General features: G+C 52.0%; 1 protein-coding gene across 3 annotated transcripts; it reads right to left on the bottom strand.

Annotated features, from left to right (window-relative positions):
• Nucleotides 1–691: 691 nt before the first annotated feature.
• Nucleotides 692–22,535, bottom strand: AMN (amnion associated transmembrane protein). Of its 3 annotated transcripts, none has more exons than XM_061464052.1 (12): nt 22,247–22,535; nt 19,961–20,079; nt 19,747–19,791; nt 9,769–9,856; nt 8,083–8,318; nt 6,413–6,550; nt 6,225–6,333; nt 5,406–5,488; nt 4,238–4,424; nt 3,506–3,680; nt 1,156–1,270; nt 692–965 (listed from the first exon to the last, which is right to left on the bottom strand). In XM_061464052.1, the coding sequence occupies exons 1-12, from the start codon at nt 22,287–22,289 to the stop codon at nt 855–857; spliced, it is 1,449 nt and encodes a 482-aa protein (XP_061320036.1). In that variant the 5' UTR covers nt 22,290–22,535; the 3' UTR covers nt 692–854. The 3 variants fall into 3 exon arrangements, with proteins under 3 accessions (XP_061320036.1, XP_061320037.1, XP_061320038.1); XM_061464053.1 differs by having other exon boundaries at nt 1,156–1,258; nt 22,247–22,525; XM_061464054.1 differs by lacking the exon at nt 22,247–22,535 and having other exon boundaries at nt 19,588–19,791; nt 19,961–20,059.
• Nucleotides 22,536–22,973: the final 438 nt, after the last annotated feature.

Here is a 22,973-nt window from a genome sequence, read left to right as displayed (position 1 = left end):
TCCCGTAATGAAGCGCTGCCTGACACTGCAGGCACACAATTCAGACACATGCCAGGCCACAGACACCGCCACTAACGAGGCCTCTTGGTGCCACTGCCACGACTCTCATTACACAGGCCAGCATGACTGTCCCCAGCCGGTGTGCTGTGCCTGCATCCCTCTGAGGGAGCCCCGGCACCCCTTGTGCCACCAGAAGATGAGCTCTTTCACCAAAGGAAGTAACATGATAAACCCCCAGGTAAGTCCAAGTGGGTCTCATAGCTGTCAGCCTGGGTGCAGAGCTCAGGCATCAGTGGAGAGGATGGGGAGAAAAATGTTTCCTTAGGACTGTGCCTTGTGCCAGCACCCAGGGAATGGGAGAGAGATCCCCCAGCACTGAGCATGCTGCTGGAAAGCAAAATGATCTCCTTTTAAACCTAAATAATGGGTCCAAACCCTGAAGGCTCCAGGCTACATTTTTAAATGTTTGAGCACTGGATTTCCATAATGCACCCACGGATGCACCCTTCAGCCTGCTGTGTACCCTGGGCAAGTCCAGCATGGGGCTGGCTAAGGCACAGGATGCTGAGTTAGACTCCAACTTCCCCACATATCACCTAAGACCCAAATCTCAGTGTTGAACTGTCTAAAAAATGACCGATACCTACAAAACAGTGTTTAAAAACCAGAAGCAACACCAGGAGGCTGTGCATGCATGGCTGAGCCCTAATGGCGAAGATTTCCTTTGCCATGAGGACACTTTTATTCAGGTGGGATCTGCTTGTGGTTTATATCTCCCCAAGAGCAATGTGAGGGCTGGAGAGGCAGTGGTGTCCCCATGGAGGTGGTAGATGCCTCAGCACAAGATCACACCATCAGGTCTCTGTCTCATTTGCATCGTACAGAGGGTTGAGGTAGAAGACTGGGTGGCCTCTGTGAGCCATCTCCTGCGGTGTTTCCTCTCCAGGGTCAGCTCTTGGTGGCTCCTGCAGCACCATGGGAGGAAAAAGCAACTGATGGGAAAGGGAAGCAACACCCCTGCCAGGGAAGGAACCCTTGTCAAGTGCTCTGCACCCGGTGTTGCACCCTCACTGGCATGCAAGCAGGTCCTGGCTGGGGCCCTGCCATCTCCTGCCCACAGCCAGGAGCATCCCTGTCCCCGGGCACTGGACTCACCACATCGAACATGGGGTTGTCGAAGCCTTTCTCACTGCCTGGTGCAGGGAGTGCTGGCTCCTCCACTTTGTCCCAGAGTTGCAGAAGGTGCAGGGCAGGCAACCTGGGGAGAGACCTGGGCATCATTCACCCACATCCCCTCTGTTCCAGCAGCTCCCCTGGCTGAAACGCTGCATCTTCAAGAGGTAGGTGGGAAAATATGTGGCAAAGTTTCAGGATATCTTTGAAATGGGATATTTGTTTCACAGGGAAAAGCTGCCATATCCAGCAGAAACCATTAAGCCTGGAGGTCTGGGACCTGCATGCTGAAGAGAAGTTTGTCAGAGGCAGACAGCCCTAGTACAAGCTTCACTTCAGAGCCATCGCTCTCCTCCCCCCCTGGCCTAAAATGAATTGCCACAAAGCCAACACCTGTTCCCACTGCAATCTCAACAAACACTAATTGCTTTTATCATTACTTTTATCATGTTATCATTTTATCATCTTAATCACCATCACTACTTTTATTATTTTCATCATTACTCTTATCCTAAGGGTTCCAGTTGCTGAGAATCATCCCCTGAACCAGGCTCCCGGGGCTCAGCGTGGCTCCACCCACATCACCACTGGTCCTGAAAGCCCACAAGTATTGAAACACTGCGACCACAGTCTCTATGTATGCAATCAGAGGAGCTGTGCTATCTGCAGGGAAGCTGTGCCAGGCTCTTTTGGGTGGAAACTAGCTAAATTTGCTGTTCTGCTGATGGTCAGCCACTCCACTGCATGGAAACAGACTGTTTGCAGACTCCCAGAGCCTCTGGTGTTATTTGCAGCATCCCTGCTGATGTCTGATGCCTCCATGATGCTCAGCAGCACTGCCTGAAAGGGCCCTGCCCCGTAGCCAGCCAGGGACATGCAGCAAGAGCGGGTTGGCTGGGGACATGGCCTGGGCTCAGGTTCAGCTCTGTCTCTTGTAGCTACATGAACTTCCCTCCTGTTGCTGACACAGCTAGTTTCAAAGACCTGTCCAGTGTCCAAGTAAGTGTCAGTGGAAGACAAATCATTAAGTAATGATTATGGGGCTGGGAGTTTTATTTAGAAATTAAATGAAGGCGCAGGTTTATTGCTAGGAAATACCATGTCAGCACGTGCTGACCGGCAGGACAAGCATCCCTGGCCACTGCCACTGCTCTGCAGGAAGAAAACACCGGCAGTCGAACTGGGAAGGAAGAAACAACCTGACTTGTGAGCCTGTGACTCCCCAGCGAGAGTACTAGGAAGCTCAGCATCCCCTGGCAGACATCGGTGCACTTTCCCACCTCCTGGTTATAAACCACTCAGGGTCCACCCTGCCTGCCTGCCGCTCAGCCCATGGCCTCCTGCACAAGGATGTCCAACAATAAACCCTGCAAAACCCTTCACATGAAGGTGGGTGCATGGGTGAGGAGCAGAGGTGGGTGCCCTGAGTGCCTGCTATGGGCATTCTTGGGACGCCCTATTCACTGCCAGAGCCCGTCTCTAAGCTGTGATGGGGAAACATGATGGAGAAGGGGTATTTCTGACCAGCTCCCAGCTGCGGTGTGGTCAGGTACCAGGATGGATGAGCCAGGGATGCTCCAGAAACTGCGTTTGCTTTTGGATGCTGTCACTCCTTCTCATGGCTACAAAGCTGCAGCATGAGTGTTTTGAATTGTTTTGATGAATTTCTATTTAGCAGTTGTCAGTTTCAGCCTCCACCCAGGGCTGCAAACTAATGGTTACAAGGAACAGATGTCACCAGGCAGCATGACCAGGCTGTGCACACCTCCAGCAGCTGCAGCAGCCCTGCTCCCACCACAGCACACAGCACCACACTAAGAAGCAGCCAAGAAGCCAAGCCTCCCAGCCATGGAGGAGACTGAAGACCAGTCCAAGAGTACACAAGTACCTTTCAGCCACCTCACCTCCAATAAACCATGAGAAACAATGAGAGCAATGGTTTTAAACTAAAATAGTTTAAATTCAATTAGATATGAGGAAGAAGTTCTTCACTGTGAGGGTGGTGGATACTGGCACAGGCTGTCCAGAGAAGCTGTGAATGCCCATCCCTGGCAGTGTTCAAGGCCACGACGGATGGGGCTTTGAGCAACCTGGTCTAGTAGAAGGTGTCCCTGCCCATGGCAGGGGGTTGGAAGCAGATGATGTCTAAGGTTCCTTCCAATCCAAACCATTCTGTGATTCTACTAACCGGTAATGTTGGGTATAGCATGCTGCCTGGCCTTGCCACTGTGGGAGCTCTGGGCAGCACTGTGTGCCTCTGGAAGGACAGCCAGGGGCAACAGCTGCCACCAAACAGAAGCCTAGCATTAGGCTGCAGAAGACTCATCCCTACCTTAGCTTTCCCTTTCTGTGGAGAAAGAGGATTCCTCCAAGGAACAGGAGACCGAAGAGTAGGCCCAGGACTGTCCCCATTGTGATCCTGCTCAATGCATGTCTCCCCACTTGCTCGCTGAAAGTGTTGCCAGTGGCCACCTCCATTTTGCCACTTGAAATGCCAAGTGCTTCACCTGGGAAAGGGCAGGAAGAAACAGGGGTGAGGACTGGACAGGGCAACGCACCCCACCACCAATGCACACACAGGGCAGAGGGAGCTTGCAGTTGGGTCTGGCACTGCTTGTCTGGTTGAGCACCTTTCCCTCGGAACAGGATACACGGCTGGGTGGACTCAACAGGGATAAGCCCCTGTATTTCTGCTACCCACACAGCAACCACCAGGTCTCCTGACTGCCACCTACATGGTTACGTGTCTGCCAGCCTACATGGCTGCCTCCACATGCAACATTCTGGCTGGAAAGCAGCTCTGCAGAGAGGGGTCCTAGTGGGCACCAAGCTGACATGGCATGGAAGGACAAGAGTATCCTTGGAGGGTTGCCAGCAGTTCAAGGGACCCTTCCCCTCTGCCCTGCCCTGGAGCACACAGCTGGAGTGCTGAGCCAGGCAGTGACAGGGCAAGAAGCAATGGGCACAAACTGAAATATGGTAAATTCAACTTAAATATAAGAAAAAAACTGGTTTACTGCAAAGGGGGACAACTGCAAGGACAATGCGAGGACAGTGGTGTTACCATGCTGTGCTATGTCCTCCATGATGTCTGCTGCCAGCTGCTCCACAGTGCTGCTGGTCTGCACTCCTGTTCCCTCTTGGATCAGCACAATTTGGATGACAGGAGTGGAGATTCGGGGTATGACTCCCAGGAATGTCTGTTCTTTTTGCACCTTGGATATGGCCATCTGCATGCCAGTGTACTTGGGCTTTTCAAAACACAAGGGGACACATAAAGTCCATGAGAGTGGCAGGCAGAAATTAGTCACCTCTACAGACACCCATGATGGATGCACCATCAGGGCACACCTATAAATCTTCATATGAGCCCCATCACAGAGCTACCATCCCTGTTACCACAGTGCTGTTGTGTTTCCCAAGTAAGAGGTTCATACCTCCCCTCCCTTCCAAGCTGTAACCAGCACCCAGCACGCAGCGTTCTCCTGCGGAGGCGAGTGCACTGAGAAAGCAATTTCATGGAGCACACCCATTGAACCTGTATTAAGATGTGTGGCTGTAAGGAGGACAGGCAGCAGGCTTTCAGGTCAGGATCAATAGAGCAATACTTTGGTATCGATCCTCCCAGTGTATCTCAGAACACGCCTCCACCTCCCAACAGCTCCCAGCCAGGAGGAAGGATATCATGCTGTGTCTGACAAGCAGCAGCATGGAGGGATGCCTCATGCATCTGAGCACTGCTCAGTGCTGGCTACCCACCCAAGCCTACTGGGGAATGAAAAAGCAGCCCAGCACTGGGAACCATCTCCCACAGGCCATGGGATGCTCTGCTTCAGGTTTGTATGACCCTCATGTGCTGACCTGCCATGTTACCTAGACCTGACCTCCTGGCTGGCTTCCTGTATTTTCTAGACCAGAGTTTCCAGTAAGCCCCCCTGCAGCCTTCCCCATCCAAATGGCAGCAGAAGTTCCTATGCTGTGTTGAGAGGTGCATCATGGCCGCAGGGGCAGGGGGGGCAAGGGAGGCTGCGGCAGCCCCCATAGCGAGTTGGCACATCCAAGAGGCCAAATATGAGGGTGAGCCCTGCAGTGTGGTGTGGAGTGAGGCTGAGCCCTGTGAGTTGATGTGGCTGCATGTACCCCCAGACAGCCCCCCAACACCGAGTCACCAGCAAACATGGCTGGTGGCTTGTGGTTCCATTAGCCCCTCCCAGTCCAGCAGGCTGATGTACCTGGCTCAGCAAGGCTTGGCTCAGTCTGTTCTGGTACTTCTGCAGGTCAAAATCAGGTGTGAAATCCAGGTTAATGGTGGCTCCTGCAGCACAAAAACAGACAGACATGACATTGTCACCAAGACTGCCATTCAGCACTGCTACCCTAGCTTTGGAAGGGACACTTGCGCTCCCCATACAGCTGGACTGCACAAATTGAGCCAAGTATTTTCCTTGGAAAAAGTGCAACCAAGCATTTGTTGAAGTACAAAATGCTCCTAAAGGCTTTAATGGGCTCTGCTTTTAGGAGCATGTTGGACAGAGGAACATATGGTGCCATTTTAATGAATCTGGTATGATATACCAAACGTGATACACCAAATATCTAAGTACAACTGGGCATGAAAAATTCTCCTTAGCAACCTTCCAGGTAAATAAATGTAGAAGTGCCCATTGCAGAGGGAACATTGTCAATCTGCATGTTTCTAGTATAAATGAAATGAAACAAACTTGCTGTTGAAAAGCTGATATTACAGTGACAAAGGTGCATTTTCTCTGAGTGCTCTCCACTGCATAGGCTCAGCAGAGCCCTATTAGCTTGACAAGCTGTGACATCCTGACAGGATAAACCGGAGGCAGGGACAAACGGCTGCACTCCAAAAAGGCTCCCAAAAGCCAGGCTGCTTCTTCAGAGAGATGCCTACAGATAGCATGTAGATGAGACTTGTAGGAGCAGTGATTGATACAGCAAAACTCCAGCAGCACTCCCTGCACCCATCTTTCCCCCATGGAGCGAGGGAAAAGGCAGGGGGCAGGAACAGGGTCATGCCCCCCACTCACCGCAGATCGGGCAGCAGTGGCCAAGGGGCTGCAAAGGGCTCCGGCAGGCTACCGCTGGGCACTGCCCTCCTGATGCCCGGAGCAGGGCTGCGCAGATGCGGTGGCCATCCTGGAGAAGAGCAGGGCAGCGTCAGTCCCTCGCCCTGCAAGCCACGCTGGCACCCCCAAACTGCGATGGGAGGACTCACCAGTGTGTTCCCGCAGGCACAGCCGGACTTGTCCACACAGCCAGAGCCCGTCACCCGCAGAGTGCCATTGCCGTGGAACTGCAGCGCGGCGGAGGGGGCCTGCAGGTACCTGGCCCAGGCCTCAGGGCTGCTCAGCTCCTGCGTGGGGAGGAGCAGCAAAGCTGGTGAGTGTCACCAGGCAGATCCCACTGCTGTCCCCACTGTGCCACTGGGCACCCAGTGACACATGTGACAGCCAGCTCCATCGCAGGCAGTGAGTGCAGCAGGAAAATCCTGACATACACCCATTCAGGCTCCTCAACGGGGCCAAAGGAAGAGCCCTCTTTAATTTAAAACCAAAGAAAAAGGCCACAGATAAATTATGATATGGCTGGGCTTTCTTGATATTTTGCTTTCCCTCCGTCTGCTGGCTCAGAGAATTCAGATTAGCAGCTTTTAATTACTGGATCTGAGGTGCCTTCCTTCAACCTAGGAAGCATCTCAGTGGGTTTGGCATTAGCAAAGGCTGAGCTGGACTGACTAGCTTTGTCCTACCAAGCCACTGGTAATTCCCTCACCCGCTGTGTTCCACAGGAGGCTTCTCCATTCCCTGGCGCAATAATAGCATCTCTCAAGCCCTGAGGTAAAAATAGGCCACACAGAGCAAGGAGTGCAAGGGCTGGCTACAAAGGGATAAAGTAGCTTATAAGGTCATGTTTTAGGAAATACACTACAATCACAACAATAAAAAGCACCTTCTCCTTCCATGTCATTGCTCAGCAGCAGCCTCCTCCCAGGGGCACAGACAGCTACAGTCTGTGTGGGGTGGCTGTAGCGGATGATGTGCCTTTGGGCAGTACTCAGGCATTAGTGTGACCAGCATCACTCCAAGTACCCAAAAGCATCCACCTCTGCATCCCTGGGGCTATGTGTGCCCGAGGGGATACCCTGTCCAGACCCGCCTGCATTCACTTGGACCCCGACTTAGCTTATTACTCGAAAAGCAGCTACCTCATGCCTGGCCCCAGAATGGCAGATCCCAGGCAGCACAGCAGCAGAAATAATAAATAACTTATGAAATGTCTGCTGCATCTCTCCCTCCTGGAAGGAGCCTGTGTTTACTGCTGCAGTGCCTGTGATCTTTCACTCCTCTGACCGGCAAGGCACCAGGCTCATTGTGTGCCTGATTCCAGGGCTGAAGCACAGCAGGCCGCCAGTGTTTCTATAATTATCCCTCCAATCAATTAAAGACCAGCACTAAAGCAAAGCTGGGAGATGACTGTCGGGCCATGGGCCATGTTAAGGGTCAGGGCAGGATGGAGGTGTCCCTAGAGGGTCCCTGCACAGTGGGGCTGCAGACATGGGCCTGAGAACAGAGCAGCCCCTGGGCGCTAGAGAAGTTGCCATTTGGTGATTGTTTGACCCGTGCATGCTGGTCTTTTTTAAATGTGAATAGTGAGACAGCCTGTATTCCTACGCTGCAGGGAGGGAGGCGTAACAAAACAGTAGAGGAAACACACTGAGACCACCCACAGCAGCAGCAGCAGCCCATGAAGCTGCAGCACCCTGGGAGTGCCCCGTCTCCCTGCACAGTGCTGTGACTCCATCCCCAGCTGGCCCTTCCTCTTCTGACCTGCTCTGGGGCTGTGGCAAGGGGGCATCAAGCTGGCTTCCCATCATCCCCACATTACCTGACCCATGAGAGAGATGCTGCGGAGATGAATCACTTGCTGTGATGAGTCGACGTTTACCCTGAAGGAGGTTTCAGGCTGGAAGACAACATCATCGTAGCGGCACGGGACACGTTCCTCATCCACAGAAAAGATGTGCCTGCTTGACTCGAGCTCCCCACTGGGGGACACAGCCTGCCACAATGTGGGGTCGAACCACGTGTAGTGCTCGGCATCAGAAAACCTCACTGTTGCACCTGGAAAAGCAACAGGAAAGGCTGAGCATGACCCAGACCCAAATCACAGCCCAAATGGATGCACTTAGGTTGGTAAAACCAGGCACTGTTTGGCCTGAAGTAGAGGAGCTCATGCTGCAGGCAGGGAGAGAAGGGCTGACTCTGGCACTGCCCTCCCAGGCAGCTGCCACGAGCACTTCCCAGAGCTTGGCAAAGCTTCCCAGCACTCAGGACTGGTGTCTCAGCAGTTCAGCCTGGACATCTTTCCTCCCCTTTTTTTAAAGCTCACCATTATGGCTAGAGAAGAAAACGGCTGCCCAAATGTTGAATAACAGCTAAACTGGATAAAAATGGATAATTCATGTCCCAGTTTCCAAGCAGCCTGTCAGGCCCACAGAAATGTGACTAGCCCTCTTCCCTGCAGCAGGTAACCCCAAAACCAGTGCCCCATTTAACCATCAATTATTTAATCATTAACCATTTCCCTGCTGGTCACAGTTAGTATCATCATGCAGTTCCCTGCTTCCTCCTCACCCTTCCCCAACAGCTGAATCTTCACCAGTTCAGTTAGCATGAGGGTGTTTACTGACCGAATTACTTGTGTTTGTTTTAAAAGCATGCTTTAAAAAAAAATCCATTTGTGAAAGTTGCCCCAGAAATGCCTGTTGATTTCATGGGAGCATTACATATGTGGTCAGCAGGAAAAGTGCAGATGCCAGAGCATCCCTGATGGGGACAACAGACCCAAAGGATTTCAGAGTGGCTCCAGGCAGCCTGATGCTATAGTCCTTCCTCTGGGCAAACCTGTTTGGGCTTTTTCTCTCTTTTTCCTCTTTTTTTGCCAGTCAGGGCACAGCCACTCTGCTTGGACTTTTCCTTTCCTGCAGCTGAACTAAAAAGATATTTGCCAATGAAAGCATTAGTTAGCTCATAAATACCCAAGGTACATCTCTCTAGCAAACAGCTTTCAGACTAATAATAGGCACCAATGAAACAAACCTGCTGCCTCAGTCACAGCAAACATGGACTGAAGGCTAAGAGGGGAGGGAAGGATGCGCTCATGCCAAAATGCCTGTGGGCACTGGGCCAAAGGCCTGCTCGCTGTGATGCCATGGTTCAGCTCACTTGAGTGCAATGCCTAACCCGTTTTCTTTGGAAGTACCATGGCAAAGCAAATGAGGGCTTTGATGTGGCTACATGCTTAATAGTCTGGGTAACATACAAACAATATTTGCCTCTCTGCTACAACTTCAAAGGCTTGCCTAGCATAATTACTTTTTCAGAAGACAGGTGATCCAGCAGGAAAAGAAGATCTGATGTGAGGGAGGTCATCAAAGAAAAGGTAGGTACTGAAAGAGGAATGATTCACTTTGCTCTGAGGTGGGACAGCAAAGACCTTTGTGAAAGAGTTTGGGCTGAATCTGTGTGATTAATCACAGGCTCAGGGGTGAGTGGGCTGGGCACAAAATACCTGAGTCACAGCCTGGATCCCAGCTGCCATCGAAAGCTGCGAATCCCGAACCATCTGCCAGCAAGAGCTCTCCATTCAGGGGCAGGTACTAGACAAAGGGATTCAGAGTATTACTGTGTGGTCCCACTGCCAGCCACCCAGGCTTGTAACCAAATAACAGTGCTAATTGTTTGGCTGCCTATTACACTTGCTGTCTGAAGCACTTTACAGTCATTAGGTGTTACCCTCACCATGCCCCACTCTTATGGGAAAATATCAGCTCCTGTTTTAACCCGTGGGGATGCTGCAACAGGGAGAGGCAGTCTGACATAATCTTCCAGTAACATAGAAAAGCACAAAGCATTCAGGGAAGCAAGAACAGGATAAAAACAAACTAAGATCTTTTGACGGCTCCTTCCCCTTGCACACACTCCCAGAAGCTCAGGAATAACTTTATACCTTGGCATACCATGAAAAACCCAACCTTACTTTGCAAGTGCCCAGAGACTCTCTTGCTTAACAGGTTTCCACCTCTGAGGGCTGCACTTGTGCCACAGAAAACAACTCAGGGGCCCAAGCAATGCTTGGTGAGGTGTCAGCTAGTGGGTTTGCACCTGGCGTGAGCTAAGAAAAACACACAGTGGCATTTGACACAGACTGCCATAGCAAGACTCTCTCCTTGTCGGGTAAGTCATTACCAGCAGGTAGTCATGGTCACCACACTTGCCTGGCTTCAGCCTGCCCAAGCTTCTGCTAAGGGGCACAAGGACAAACCTCAACAGGCACAGCTCTGCCATGGGACCTCTTTCAACAAGTTGCTATGGCCATCCAGGTCACCAGCCAGCACTGTCGACCCCAGGGCAGGCCTTGGCAAATAACTGTCAGGGGTCTCATTCACAGCACAATAGGTTATTCAGCCCAGCCCATCTTATTTTACATTTAGAAATGGCCAGAGAGAAAGTCAGGTTTTATCCCAATACTTTTGTCATGTTTTAACATCAGTTGGCAGTAAGCACCACACAGTCGCTCACTCATTCTTCCCTCAGCCCCTACTAGGATGGGGGAAAAACTGGAGAAAAGTAAAACCCATGGGTTGACAAGAACAGTTCAATAATAACAATAGCAATAATAATAATAGGGGAAAGAGAGAGAGGAATAAAACCCAAGACAAGTGATGCACAATACAATTCCTCACCACCCACTGACTGATGCCCAGCCTGACCCTGAGCAGCCATCGGTGGCTCCTAGCCAACTCCCCCAGTTTCTATACTGACCACGATGTTCTGTGGTATGCAATATCCCTTTGGCTGGTTTGGGTCAGCTGCCCGGGTTATGCTACCTCCCAGCTCCTTGTGCCCATCCTCACTGGCAGAGCACTGGAAACTGACAAGCCCTTGATTTCGACTAAGCACTACTTAGCAACAACTAAAACATCAGTGTGTTATCAACATTACTCTCATACTAAATCTAAAACACAGCATTGTACCAGCGACTAAGAAAAAATTAACTCCATCCCAGGCAAAATCAGGATAATTTTCCCATGTCAAAGAGTGAGTGATGTTCATGGCTCCCTTCTCTAACTCAGTCTATCCAGGGTTTTCACATCACTCCCTGGGCAGCAGCTGGAAGCCCTCCCGGGCTGCGTTTTGCTGATGCACTGGGTCCCTGTGCTCAGGCAGAAGCACGTTAGATGGGATTTTAGGGTTTCATCTACTTAACTGGTCTTTAAATATGCATGTGGGTTAGAGAAAGCAAGACTTAGGAATGACTGCTGCCAGTGGCTGCAATAGCTCTCTGTCCTTCGGGCACTCTGTCCCACACAGGGACTGCCTTGGCAGGAGGTGGACATGGGAAAAGGCTACTCACCCCCAAGCTGTAGGCGACTGTTAAGAAGTTTAGTGCCTTGGTGGTGTAGTGCTTTGAAGGCCATAGCCCAGCCCCCCTCTTGGCTCAGGAACTGGGAGACAGGGTAGAGAACAGAAGGCAGATGCCACCGAGAAGAGCCCTGCAGTGCTCCTGTGCTCCATCTGCCCCAGACCCAGCAATGTTGTATGCTGGGCTGGACGAGAGGGGATGACAAGGGAAATAGCTGAGGTCTGAACGATGTCTCCCACAAGGGTGTGGAGTCTCCTCACCAGCCAGAGAGAAGCCTATGAGACCATAGCATGTGTTACGCCTAACTGGAATCCATGCCATCATGTTCTTTGCATTTCTATTACTCTTGAGTAAAGCCGATTTCTCCAATACTGAAGCACTGACAAAGGCTGAAAGGCCTGCCAGGATACAAATGGCAACATGACCTTTAGCTGCACATATAAAAGCTGTTTCTAGTGACGTTTTGATGCTCAGGACTTGTCCTGTTTGAGCTGGGCAAGGTCTATGCTACCAGCTTCTTTTACAGAGTGCTTCACAAGTGCCCTGGCTTGTTTTCCTGTGAACCCACACAGGAATGGGTGGTGGGACACTCTGGAGCAGTCAGCTAACACCTCTACCCAGGGCAGGTACCAGCAGCACTGCCAGCCACCTGCCTTCTCCCAGACCTGCTGGGCCATTTCGCTCACTGCTGACTCCTGCTCAGTGTGCAGGTTGCCGCCCTGAAGCCTGCTGTGCGTGATGGGGCCAAGCAGGGAGGGTAGCCAGCTGCCTGCTGGGGTCCAGCTGAGAAGATGAGGGTGGGTTTTTGGATGGGATGCAGTAGATCATGTCACCAGTGCTGGGTACCAGCTTTTCACAGCAGTCACCTGTGAGCACTCAAGCCTGTGGCTGTAAGGATCTCTGAGTGGAGGAAATAGAACATCAGACAGGAGCTGCTGGTGACAGAGATGGGTGACGGAGCAGGAACATGACTGGCTGGCCTCTGCTTGCTTTCCCAAGCTGCAGAAGTTGGCATTTGTGAGTGTTGTGGCTGGATCAAGACCACTAGATAGAGAAGCCCCTGCTTTCATACTTGCCTTAAAGAGACTGACAGCTTTTTCCCTGCAGTTACCAAACACTTTGATTACAGCTGTGGGTCAGAGCGTCCTGAACGCCCTGCGGTGGCCATGCAGGACACAATGAGCTTTCCTGTCCATGGGGTTGTTCATTCAGATCTTCACAAATTAACTAGAATGAAAGAAAAAAGCTACAGAGACAACACTTAGACAAGTATGTGCCTAGATTTGTAAGCTGCATCACTCACATAGCTCCAGGGAGCAATGCACGAGCATCATGTGCATGCATTATGCACATAGCGAAGCAAGGAAAACCTGGTAAGGATTCACACAGCATGGCTGAGTTCAGAATGGCAAGATCAAGAGCTGAAGTGGGCTTGCTTGGTTAGAGATACACAAGTGCACACACAGATGCACAGATGCTGGTCCGACAATCAGCTGAGGTTGCATCCTCTTGTGCCTGGGAAGGCCCAGGTGAACGGGCTCTGGGATGTGTGCAGAGCAGGCACAGGATCAGCACTGCATGGCCCCAGTCCTGCCCGTGGGCAGAGATGGAAGAAAACGCTCTTGCTGAACCCGCCCCCTGCCTGCAGCTCCTGTGCAGGGCTCTGAGACACTGGCCTCTGGGCTCCCTGCAGAAGATGCAGCCCCCTCCACTATCAAGGCCAAAATCTCAGGCTGGCTGGACTTCCCAAGCCCAGAGGAAGCTGTTCACATGAGTGTGAGCGTGAGGGAGATAAGGGTCCCACAGCACATATGTTGTCCCAGCTGCTGACCTCTCCACACTCTGGGACTTCCCAAACGCTGTTACCACCAGCCCTGGAATTAAAATGCAACATAATGCAATGCAAGGTGGGGGATGGAGTCACCTCATCTCCACAGACACAGAGTGCAAGAAGAGTCCTGTACTGCTTCATAGCAGGAATTTCTGAGGCTGGCCCCTGCAGCTACGGCTCCCAGCCCACCAAGGTAGAAGCGTTGCGCATCCATGACCAGCATCACCACTGGGAAGCGTTTCAGAAGTGGCTCTGTCACCCAGTGGATCTTATTTTGTAGTTTGCCCTTTCTTATTGCCTACCGTAAGCTAAGCATCTCAGCTTCTGCAGAGGACAATGGAGACTCTGGTTGGGCAGTGGCTTTCTGCATTTGGGAGTTTAGTATATAAATTGCATAAAAACTGGGTCCCTTTCCAAGTACATTTTGAACTGAGCAATGACATGTACCAAAGGACCCGAGCCAAAACGCTGGCAGTTTCATCTGCTTTCTCGTGCTCCTGCCAACCTCAAGGGCCATTAATACAGTGAGCTTAGAATCCCATTAGTCATTTCCCATCCCTGATACTGGTAAATGACTTATCTCCTCAGTCATCATTATCAAGTGTAATGACAACTGAAAGAGTCATAATTTTTATCATTGAAGTCAGCAAAAGAGGAAAGACCCCATGTGGCTCTGAGCACAGAATCATCACATTTACAACCGCAGTGTTGGACCACTGAGAAAATATCCCATGGCCCCAATCAGTAAGTGAAAATGAAACTAACCTCCGAAATGCAGAAGGAAAAATAAACCTGAGAGGTGGTTTTTGAAGTGGGTGGCTTTGAATCAGCCTTCAGCACATCCCAGCTCTGCTCAATTCATAAGCACCAGGCTGAGATGACTGACAGCAGCAGTGTGACTGGCATGTCATCATCAACAGAGCAGGAAAAAGTGCAGCAGCACTTCTGCCTTGAACTCGGGTGAGCGATGCTGGTGATTGCAGCCAGCTCCTCCCCCAGCCTTGTTTTAATTCACAGCACAAATGCATTTGAATTCCTTGCTTGGCTGAGACAGTGCCACCATCCCTATCACACAACGCAGAGCCTGACCATGTGTGCTGGGCTCTGCAGCCCTGCACCCATGGGTGCACCAGCGAGCCAGTCCGTAGCACTGGGTCTGCACAGGGCTCCTGGGTACATCCCATCACCTGGCACCCAGCCGGGGAGCAGCTTCGCAGATGGGGCCAGTGGCTCCCCATCAAAAAACATCACTGGGGTAGGATGCAGAGGGGGTATTTCTCCAACACGGAGCACTGTAACCCACCACAGGCATTATGTGCAGGGAAAAGGATTTCTGTATCACCTCTCCCAGCCCTGCTTTGCTGGGGCAGCGGCAGCCCGCAGACAGCACCCGGGGCAGCAGGCAGGAAGGCAGAAGTGCCTGTTGCTGCCCACGGGGGGGAATAGTGGGAGGTTTCCCAGTGCCCATCTGGGCCATGGGGAAGCTGAGCACAGCTGGGCTTGCGGGCCCTTGGGTGGGATCCAGCTGCTGGCTGGAGGCTCCGGGCCAGATGCATCCACAGGTGAATCCTGCTGATGGCGCTGGAGTGTTGCCAGGGGCTCGCTCGCCGCAGGGTTTCTTGGGCTCATTAGTGGGGATTCATTTGCTCACTTTCCTGCCCAGGTGAAGCTCCCACCTGCACCCTCAGGCCAGCACCCTTCCCCTCAGCCACATGCACCACTCCGCACTTCCAAACTGCTGCCAGATCCTGCCCGCCCCTGCCATGGTCCCCAGTTCTGCAGCAGCTATCTCAGATAACCCACCGGAGGGGCCAGCAGGGCAAAATGACCTGCAGCCACCCCGATCCCTCTAGGAGAGCTGAGGAGAGCAACCTGTTGCTGGACTAGGACCTTGCTGCTACAAGAACTCCTTGCCCACACATATGCTCCCATGAAGAGTGGGGCTTTAGCATCCCAAGGACACCAGGCAAGAAACACAGTTTTTATCCCCACGAAATCATGCTCAGGCAGGGTGGCACAGTGCGGAGTAGGGCACAGAAGCTACTGCTCCTCTCTGCAGGACTCATTGTTGGTGGGCAGAAGATGCACAACAGCCCTGCTGTGCTTCCAGCAGCAATTCACCCCTCTGTTTTCACCAGCCAGAGCAGGCAGGAGCCCAGTCAAAGGAGCGCTGTGCAGTCAGGCCACCATCATTTCAACATCATCCCCTTCGCACTAACAGGGTGCTTAGCTGCTGTCCCCTGCATCCCCCTCCTGCAAGGCAGGGTCCTTCAGCAGCAGTGCAGCCACGCTGTCATTAACACAGGAACTGGTTCCCCTGACACGTCTGCTCATCACATTTTACACTGTGGTTTGGGGCATAGGCTCCCCACATTACCTGCCCATGCTGGCCTTGCCACCATGTCCTCTGGCACAAGGGAGGCCTGACACATCAGGTTCCCTGCCCATCCCCACAAATCCCCTCCTGGTCACCCTCCATCAGTACTGGCTGGCACACCCCTTGCCAAACCACCCTGCAGACAGCAATAGAAACCATGGAGGGGATAAAAAAAGGGAAGGGTCTCAAAAATGCCATTAAGTTGACTGCAGACCCGTGTGCCCACTTCCAGATGCGAAGCCAAACAGGTCCCAGCGATGTGCAGAAGTCAGGTGTCCCTGGGAAAAGTGGGATATTGGGACCCCCTCAGAAAGCGCATTAAGGTAAACCAGCCCAAGACACTTGAGTTATGGATGCAGAAGGCACACAGAGGCTTAAAGCCATTTGTCAAATCTACAGCAGGTTAGCTCAGCTCAGTTTCCTGAACTTCCCCCGGCAGACAAGGTCAGAAAGAGCTGTAAACTGGTTCAAGGTGTGGGCAGGGGAGCAGCCCAGCAAGACCTGCCCCAGCATCCACCCCAGTCCAGGATGCTGACAAGCTGCTTCGCTCATCACAGGCTTTAATAACTCCTGCTGGAAACTAGCCTGCAAGGAGCAAATAAAATGAGGGAGGTGGCTGTAAAACGGCTGTTTTACCACGCTCATTTCCTAGGGCAAACCTTCAGCAGGTACACTGCCGGGGGAAAGCCTGCAGGATTCGGGCTTGTAATTATGTGCTGGTACACACATGCACTCCCGTGAAATATTTTACCTTCATCTCAGAAGAAGGTAGTAATTCTTTTTCTGGGTGTCTCATTACCCTGCGGCTTGGGAAGCAAGAGGAGGAAACGCCGGTGCCTGGGACCAGCACACACTGGCAATTCATTAGAGCCTGTGCCCCTGGAGAGCAATTGGCATTTCAAGATCAATCTCTGCCAGGAACCAAGCAGGAGCATCCTGCAGCAAAGCTGAGTACATTCTGCTCTCGCAATTAAGCAGCTAAAAATATAATGCTGGGCAATGTGTCCCTCGTTAGACCCCACTGTCTGCACACTCCTGACGCAGCCTTTGCAGCCCCTCACCATACAAAGAGAGGTATGGGCAGCTGCTGCCACTGCGGCAGGGCTCGGTGATGGGGCAGAGCTGGAAAGGTGACATGGGTGCTGGTGAGTAACCACAGCCAGTGCCCTGACCCTGGCACCACGGGGTTCAAGTGAGGCTGCTCTGCCATGTGGTTAAACCTGACTCCCATCACCCCAAAAATAGCAGGTGGCATCATCCAACCCTGGCCCATGCTGCAGTGCTAGCTGGCTCGGGAACAAACTGCACCAGGGCTGGGGTTATCAGGGCAAACACCAGGCTCAGAGCCACAGCTGTGCCCTGGCCTGGCTCCCTTTGGAAGCGAAGCCATAGCCAGACTCAGAGGACCTCTTCTTCCCCAGGAGGGAGACAAGCAAAGCCAAAGCCCACCTCACTCTGAAGAACCCAGGTCAGGCACTGCCACCCTGAGCACCTCCATCTTTTTTGTGGATTTACTTCTGAAAGCTAGCTAAATACTGATCTGCATCTTTAGGCAGCTAAATACCATAGCAAATCCAACCTAATCACAACAGTTGTGCTTCAAAGTCACGTTTAAGATGGATTTGGATTTAGAGTGTGGCTGAATTAGGGATCCATTTGAAACTTCAGGCCAAATAACCACTGAACTGGGCAATAAATGGGTTTTCTCCAGGCAGGGAGGTGGGCTGTGTGCCCCAACAACTCCAGCCTCCTCCCAGCAAAGCAGCCCCCAGCATCTGGCTGGTGCCCAGATGGGACAAATGGGGAAAGGAAGTGGAAAGGCTCACCATACAGAAGTATTTCCTTCAGTATCAATGTCTGGGGGGCTGATGGTGGCACATGAGGACCCCCCAGCACCCCAGGCCTCACTACACTCAGCTGGGGAGTCAGGATGGGAGGTCTCATGCTGCCCCTATGACAGCAGGGCACTGGCTCCAAGCACTCACCCCTCTGCACTCACTGCAGTGGCACCATCCTCATGCAAGTCAGTGAGTGCCCAGACCCTTCCCCAGTCGTGAATTTCTTCCTGCGCTACTACAGCAAGCAACGCTCTCTCTTTTTTTCAGTCAAAGGCTGTATAGGATCTCCATGGTGACTCCAAAGCTTAATGTATTCCTGCTGATTTAAGTGATTAATGCTCCAGCGCGGCGCAGCTGGCAGCCAAACAGGTGCAGCCCAGCCTCTCTGCAAAAAGCCTCACAACCAATTCATTGTCTAAGCAGCCGGTTGCCGAACTTCCTGCCATCCCAAGCAGCAGGCCAGCTCAGGTGCTGAGTTTCATTCCTTTTTCATCCCTAACCTTGGCAGTCCCTGTATCACCAGGTGACAACAGAGCACTCCAGTGCACAGGAGGGAGGCAGCTGAGCTGAAATTAAGAAGAAATATTAGCCACCATGCTAGGAAACTTGCTGGGGCAGTCCATCACAAATCACTGAGGTGGTGATGCTCTGAAGGAAGGTGTGAGCTGAGGTGTGGGTTATAGCCTGGGACAGGCTTGGTTCCTCACAATTCAGTGTGAGTCCCTGGCTGGAGTGGATCTGTGCTGTGTTCTCACAGCCAGTGCTGCTCCTGTGATTTACTCCTACCCTAGGGGAGCAGAGGGTCCTCAGGAACTCCTATGAGGACTGCTGGATCTTCTGATTGGGATGAGTTGGGGCCACTCCAGCACCCTGACCATCGCTCAAGCCCATGATGAGCGGAGCAGCTGGTGGATGGTTGGCACAGCCACACGTCACTAGCTGTGCAAAGGTTGTGTGGCACCTCCCTCTCCCTTGGCCAGTAGCAGGGCTGCTCAGCTTGTGTTTTTGGTTTGGATGTGAAAGGCTCACACCATAATGAGTGACGTTGCTCTGTAATTATGCACTTTTCAGGCATCTGATGAAAGTACTTTAGAAATATTATACATTCATCTGTAAGTAGAATAAAATCTACTGGAGTGAAATTCTGCTCTTTTCTTCTCTGGGTAAATTCCACATCATTTATTACATTATATTTGTACATATTTCCCCAGTACATTCTTTCCTTCAAAAATTCATATTTAAATGCCATATAAATAAAGTAACTCCTGCAAATATTTGTAGAGGGATTAAATGTAGCACATGGCATTATTAAAGCATCAAAACTATTAGTGGTGTAGACAGCCTGAACAAATTACACTGCATGAATTTCAAGGGCTTGTTCAGACTTAATGGCCTGTAAAAGAGCAAAGCCACCCTAAAACCGAGAGATAAAACTTGGCCACAAGTTCATCCTGTCCAGGGAAGGAGGTTTTGCAAATGGGATCCAAGCCATTCTGTGCCTTCCCAGTGCTGGGATGGGGCTCACTAGTGACCTGTCCCATGCTGCTGTGCTGGGGCAGTGGGTTTCCTTTTCCCTTTAATTCCCCCCTGATAAATTTGACTCTCCAAATCATGAGGAACAAGACCCCCAAGCTCTCATGGCTCCAGGCAGGGCTCCTTTTCTGTGGGGACACTGGGTTGCTCAGAAACCCCTCAGAGACAAGACGCCCCAGTCTCATCTCACTCAACACCTGCATCTCAGTAGGGTGCCATGCCTGCCCTGCCTCAGCCAGGCAAATAATGCTGCAGAAAAATATAAACCCCAATGGCTCTTGAAAGAAAATTTCTCAAGCAACATTCTGGGATTTCCCAGAACGGCTTGTTTCCATTTCAAGATATTTTCATGTCAGCTTCACTAAGCCTCTGCCTGGGGCTAGTACCTGCTCCATGGTGGCAGTGCCATGGCTTGGTACTCCTCAGCAAACTACCGCCAAGGTCTCAGTCCCAAGGAGGGCGTTTTACATGCCACCCAGCTAGCAGCACTCCAGCACCAGCCCTGCCCTCACCCGCTGTCCCAGCAACATCACACGTGGCCTTACCATGTCTGTCAGCATGTGGGGAGACCTCACAAACACTGAGACGACCTGTACGAAAAGCAAAAATTAAAGAGGGCTTTTCTAAGGCTTGCTAGTGTTTTGCAAAAAATAAATTAACCTCAAAACAATATTAAAAAAGAAATATTAAATAATATTTCCTATACTATTAAAATAGTAAAAATTAAATAAAAAAAAAAAAGTTAAAATAATCCATTACCTTGTTCTCCTCAAAACGAACCACATTGCTGGCACAGGGGACTCTGCCTTTATCCCAGTTGGAGGCGGTTTCAAAATTGGTGTTGGGGATCCACTGCTTGTACACGGCGGTGGCAGCAGCTGGGAGAAGCAGGGAAACCAGTGTAACCCGGTCCACAAGAGGCACTATGCGCTCCCTCCAGGATGCATTATGGGATGGCTTGACCTTTTGGGTCCAGATTTGGGGATTTCCCACCCAGAAGCAGCCTCTGTGTGTTCCCAGCTGAGCAGTCTCAGCTCTCTTCTGCACAGGGGATTTCTTTGGCTGGGTGATGGGTTTTACCCACCCAGGTGAGAAGAGGAATAAGGGACAAACACTTGGCAAGCAGAGAGAAGGCAGGAAGGGCCTGCAGGCAGTGGGCAAGAATAACATACACCTGGTACCTAAGCATTCACTGTGGTGGGTTTTGCTGCCACTCAGGGTAACCAAATGTGTAGAGACACCTTGGCCTTGGTGTTTCAAAAAGGGACAGAGTGGGCATGAAGAGCCAGCAAGGACCAAGGGAGGAGACCATTTGCTATGGGATGTGTAGCACAAAACTTGGGCTGGATTTATATGTTCGGGGCTGCATCACGAGGATTCAATGGTGACCTGCAGGCTGAAGCAGTGGCAGGTTGGGAAACAGAGGTCTTCCTCATGGGGCTTTCCAGGACAGCAGTGATAGTGCCCATGGGTCACTGCAGGATTGAGCCTGCTGGCTGGGGACAGGACATGGCAGAGATGGGTTTTCACCCTGACCTGCTCTGTTTGCATGAGCACAGCGGAGCCACATGCCCCCTGGCCTGACATTGCCCAGGCTGATGATGCACTTCTAGCTGAAGATGAATCTCCAGCAGCCTGAATTAAATGGCTTTGGGCAAGTGAGGTATGAGACAGGAAAGACGAAACAAAACAAAACAAAAACCAAAACCAAAACTAAAAAACCTTTGCTTTTAACATGGATCATCTTTTCTTTAGGAGAACCCCCCACCAGACTACAGATACGTAAAAGCCAGTAGCGGAGAGGACTGGGCAGTGGAGTCAGACTTGGTGCTGGAGGTCAGCGGAGAGAGGGGCGGGAGGGGGGCACAAGGAAAGGAGGGGGAACTGATTGACTCTGGCTGATGGAGGGGGGTGCACTGCAGAAGCCTGGGCCCTGCTTGCTGAAATGATAGGGAGGGATGTGGCTGGTTGCACTAACTAGGCTCTGCAGAGGCTACTTAGTTCAACCCACATACACAATGATCACCCTGGGGACTAACCTGCCCTGGCTGACTCTGCCAGGGGTTCCACCAGGACTATATGCTGTAGGTAGCCATATCCCAGTGAAAAGGAAACAATTTATTTTTAACCAGAATGAAAAGTCCTAATGTAGGAACAGGGGCTGGAGCCTGGCTGGAAGGTGCAGAGAGGTTCCCCAGCTGCCTGAATGAGCCCTCCGGCAGAGCAAACACCCCCTTACACTGTATCCACTTCAAAACCCACCGAGAGGGAAAAACACTGCGACAGTGATAAGAACAGGACCAAAGCAGCTGCCTGCAGTGTTGTGGGCACAAACACTTCGCTGGCTTAGAGCTGAAAAGAGCTTAAGAAAGGATAAAGAGCCCAGATAGTAATTGCAAGTTGTTCTGTCCCTGCTGGCTGACCCGCGTCCCTGCCGTCCTAGCAAGCCAGAGAAGGGAGAGGTTAAAGCTCCAGCCGGGTCCCACTGCACACATGCCTCCCGTTCCCACAGCCTCAAGGTGTTGTGTCAAGTGAGCTCATGCCACCCCACCAGACAGCATTGCCATCTCCTCCAGCCAAGGGCTCAGGAGCCATAGAGGTTAATCTCTCATTGCAAAGCCTTTTCCCCCATGTAGCTGCACTGATGCATTACTTCACATTTCCAGTCCTCCACAGACCTGAAATATCATTGTGCTATTTAATCAGCCTTGTCTCCAGAGAAGCACAGTCCTTGAACATCAAAGCAACATGCATATTCAACAGAGAGCGTGTCCTGCAGAGCAGAGCTGCTTGCTTTAAATCAGAGCAAGAAAACCCGAGCTGTGGAGGTGCAGCAGGCATGATTCAGTAACCCCAGCCGCATTCCCTTGCCTTCTTTCTGTTGGCTGGAAGTACCTCTTCCTGTTCTCATTACAGAGATACGCCTGAAGCGGCAGCACCTGCAGCTGTGCTCCAAACCGGGACTGCCAAAAGCACACCCAACATGGAGATGTCACTCAGTGATCACCCCTGCTCACCATGGCCGTCAGGCCCTGGCATACTCACCAAGAAGCTGCAGGACACCCAGGAGGAAGCACAGCCGCCTCATCCTGCAGCAGGCTGCCAGCCCTCGCCTCCACAGCCCCTGCCCTACAGGACCTTGGACCCTGCCCACCCTGGGCACGTGATGGGCTCAGCCTGGAGGAGGCTGCAGGGAGAAGGGAGCAAACCAGTACGGGAGGCAGGATTCCCCCAGCACAGACCAGAGCCTTGCTCAGCTCCAGAGCCTGGCTTTCTGTCAGCTCCCTTCCCAAGCTCCTCGCTTCTTCGGCATCCATGGGAATTGCTGCTGGGGGAGGAAGCGAGGAGGTGAGAGCCACGGTGCCCCCGGTGCTCAAGGGACCTTGCCATCCGCCCTCCCTCCACCCATCTGTGCCCTGCTGACAGGTGGCGAGAGTGAACACGGGGAGTGTACCCCTGTGCCGCTCTCCCTGTAGAGCATCGCCTACGTTGTAACTACTACTAATGGTCTCGGCGTACGTTCGATCAGCTCGCTAGGAAGAGAGAAGCTCCCGCTGCTGACTCCTGATTGTACTTTGGCCCCAGCTGATGTGCTCCTTACCCAGCTCACGCCGCGGCAGCCACACGCTGCTGTTGTTGGGGCTGCCCGGAGGCAAAGGGAGTAGCCTGCGGCAGCACCCTCGCACGTGTCTGCGGGAGGAGGAGGTGGAAGGACTCCACCATCCCTGTCCTCTGACACAGCATGGAGGGGTGCTGCGTGCAGGTGCAGGCC

Source organism: Pezoporus flaviventris, unplaced genomic scaffold (assembly GCF_033815535.1).
Source record: "Pezoporus flaviventris isolate CSIRO_AGI_PZ_B2104156 unplaced genomic scaffold, CSIRO_AGI_Pfla_v1 ptg000036l, whole genome shotgun sequence".
Lineage (NCBI taxonomy): Eukaryota > Metazoa > Chordata > Aves > Psittaciformes > Psittacidae > Pezoporus > Pezoporus flaviventris.
Note: the sequence above shows the minus strand (reverse complement) of the source record. Positions and strands in the feature narration are given on the sequence as shown.

Coding starts and splice junctions, on each gene's coding strand:
- AMN (XM_061464052.1), bottom strand. CDS start 22,289: ATGAGGCGGCTGTGCTTCCTCCTGGGTGTCCTGCAGCTTCTTG. Junction 6,551..8,082: donor GCATCTCTCTCATGGGTCAG/GTAATGTGGGGA, acceptor CTCCCCACGCAG/GAGCTGAGCAGCCCTGAGGC. Junction 6,334..6,412: donor GTGCCTGCGGGAACACACTG/GTGAGTCCTCCC, acceptor GCTCTTCTCCAG/GATGGCCACCGCATCTGCGC.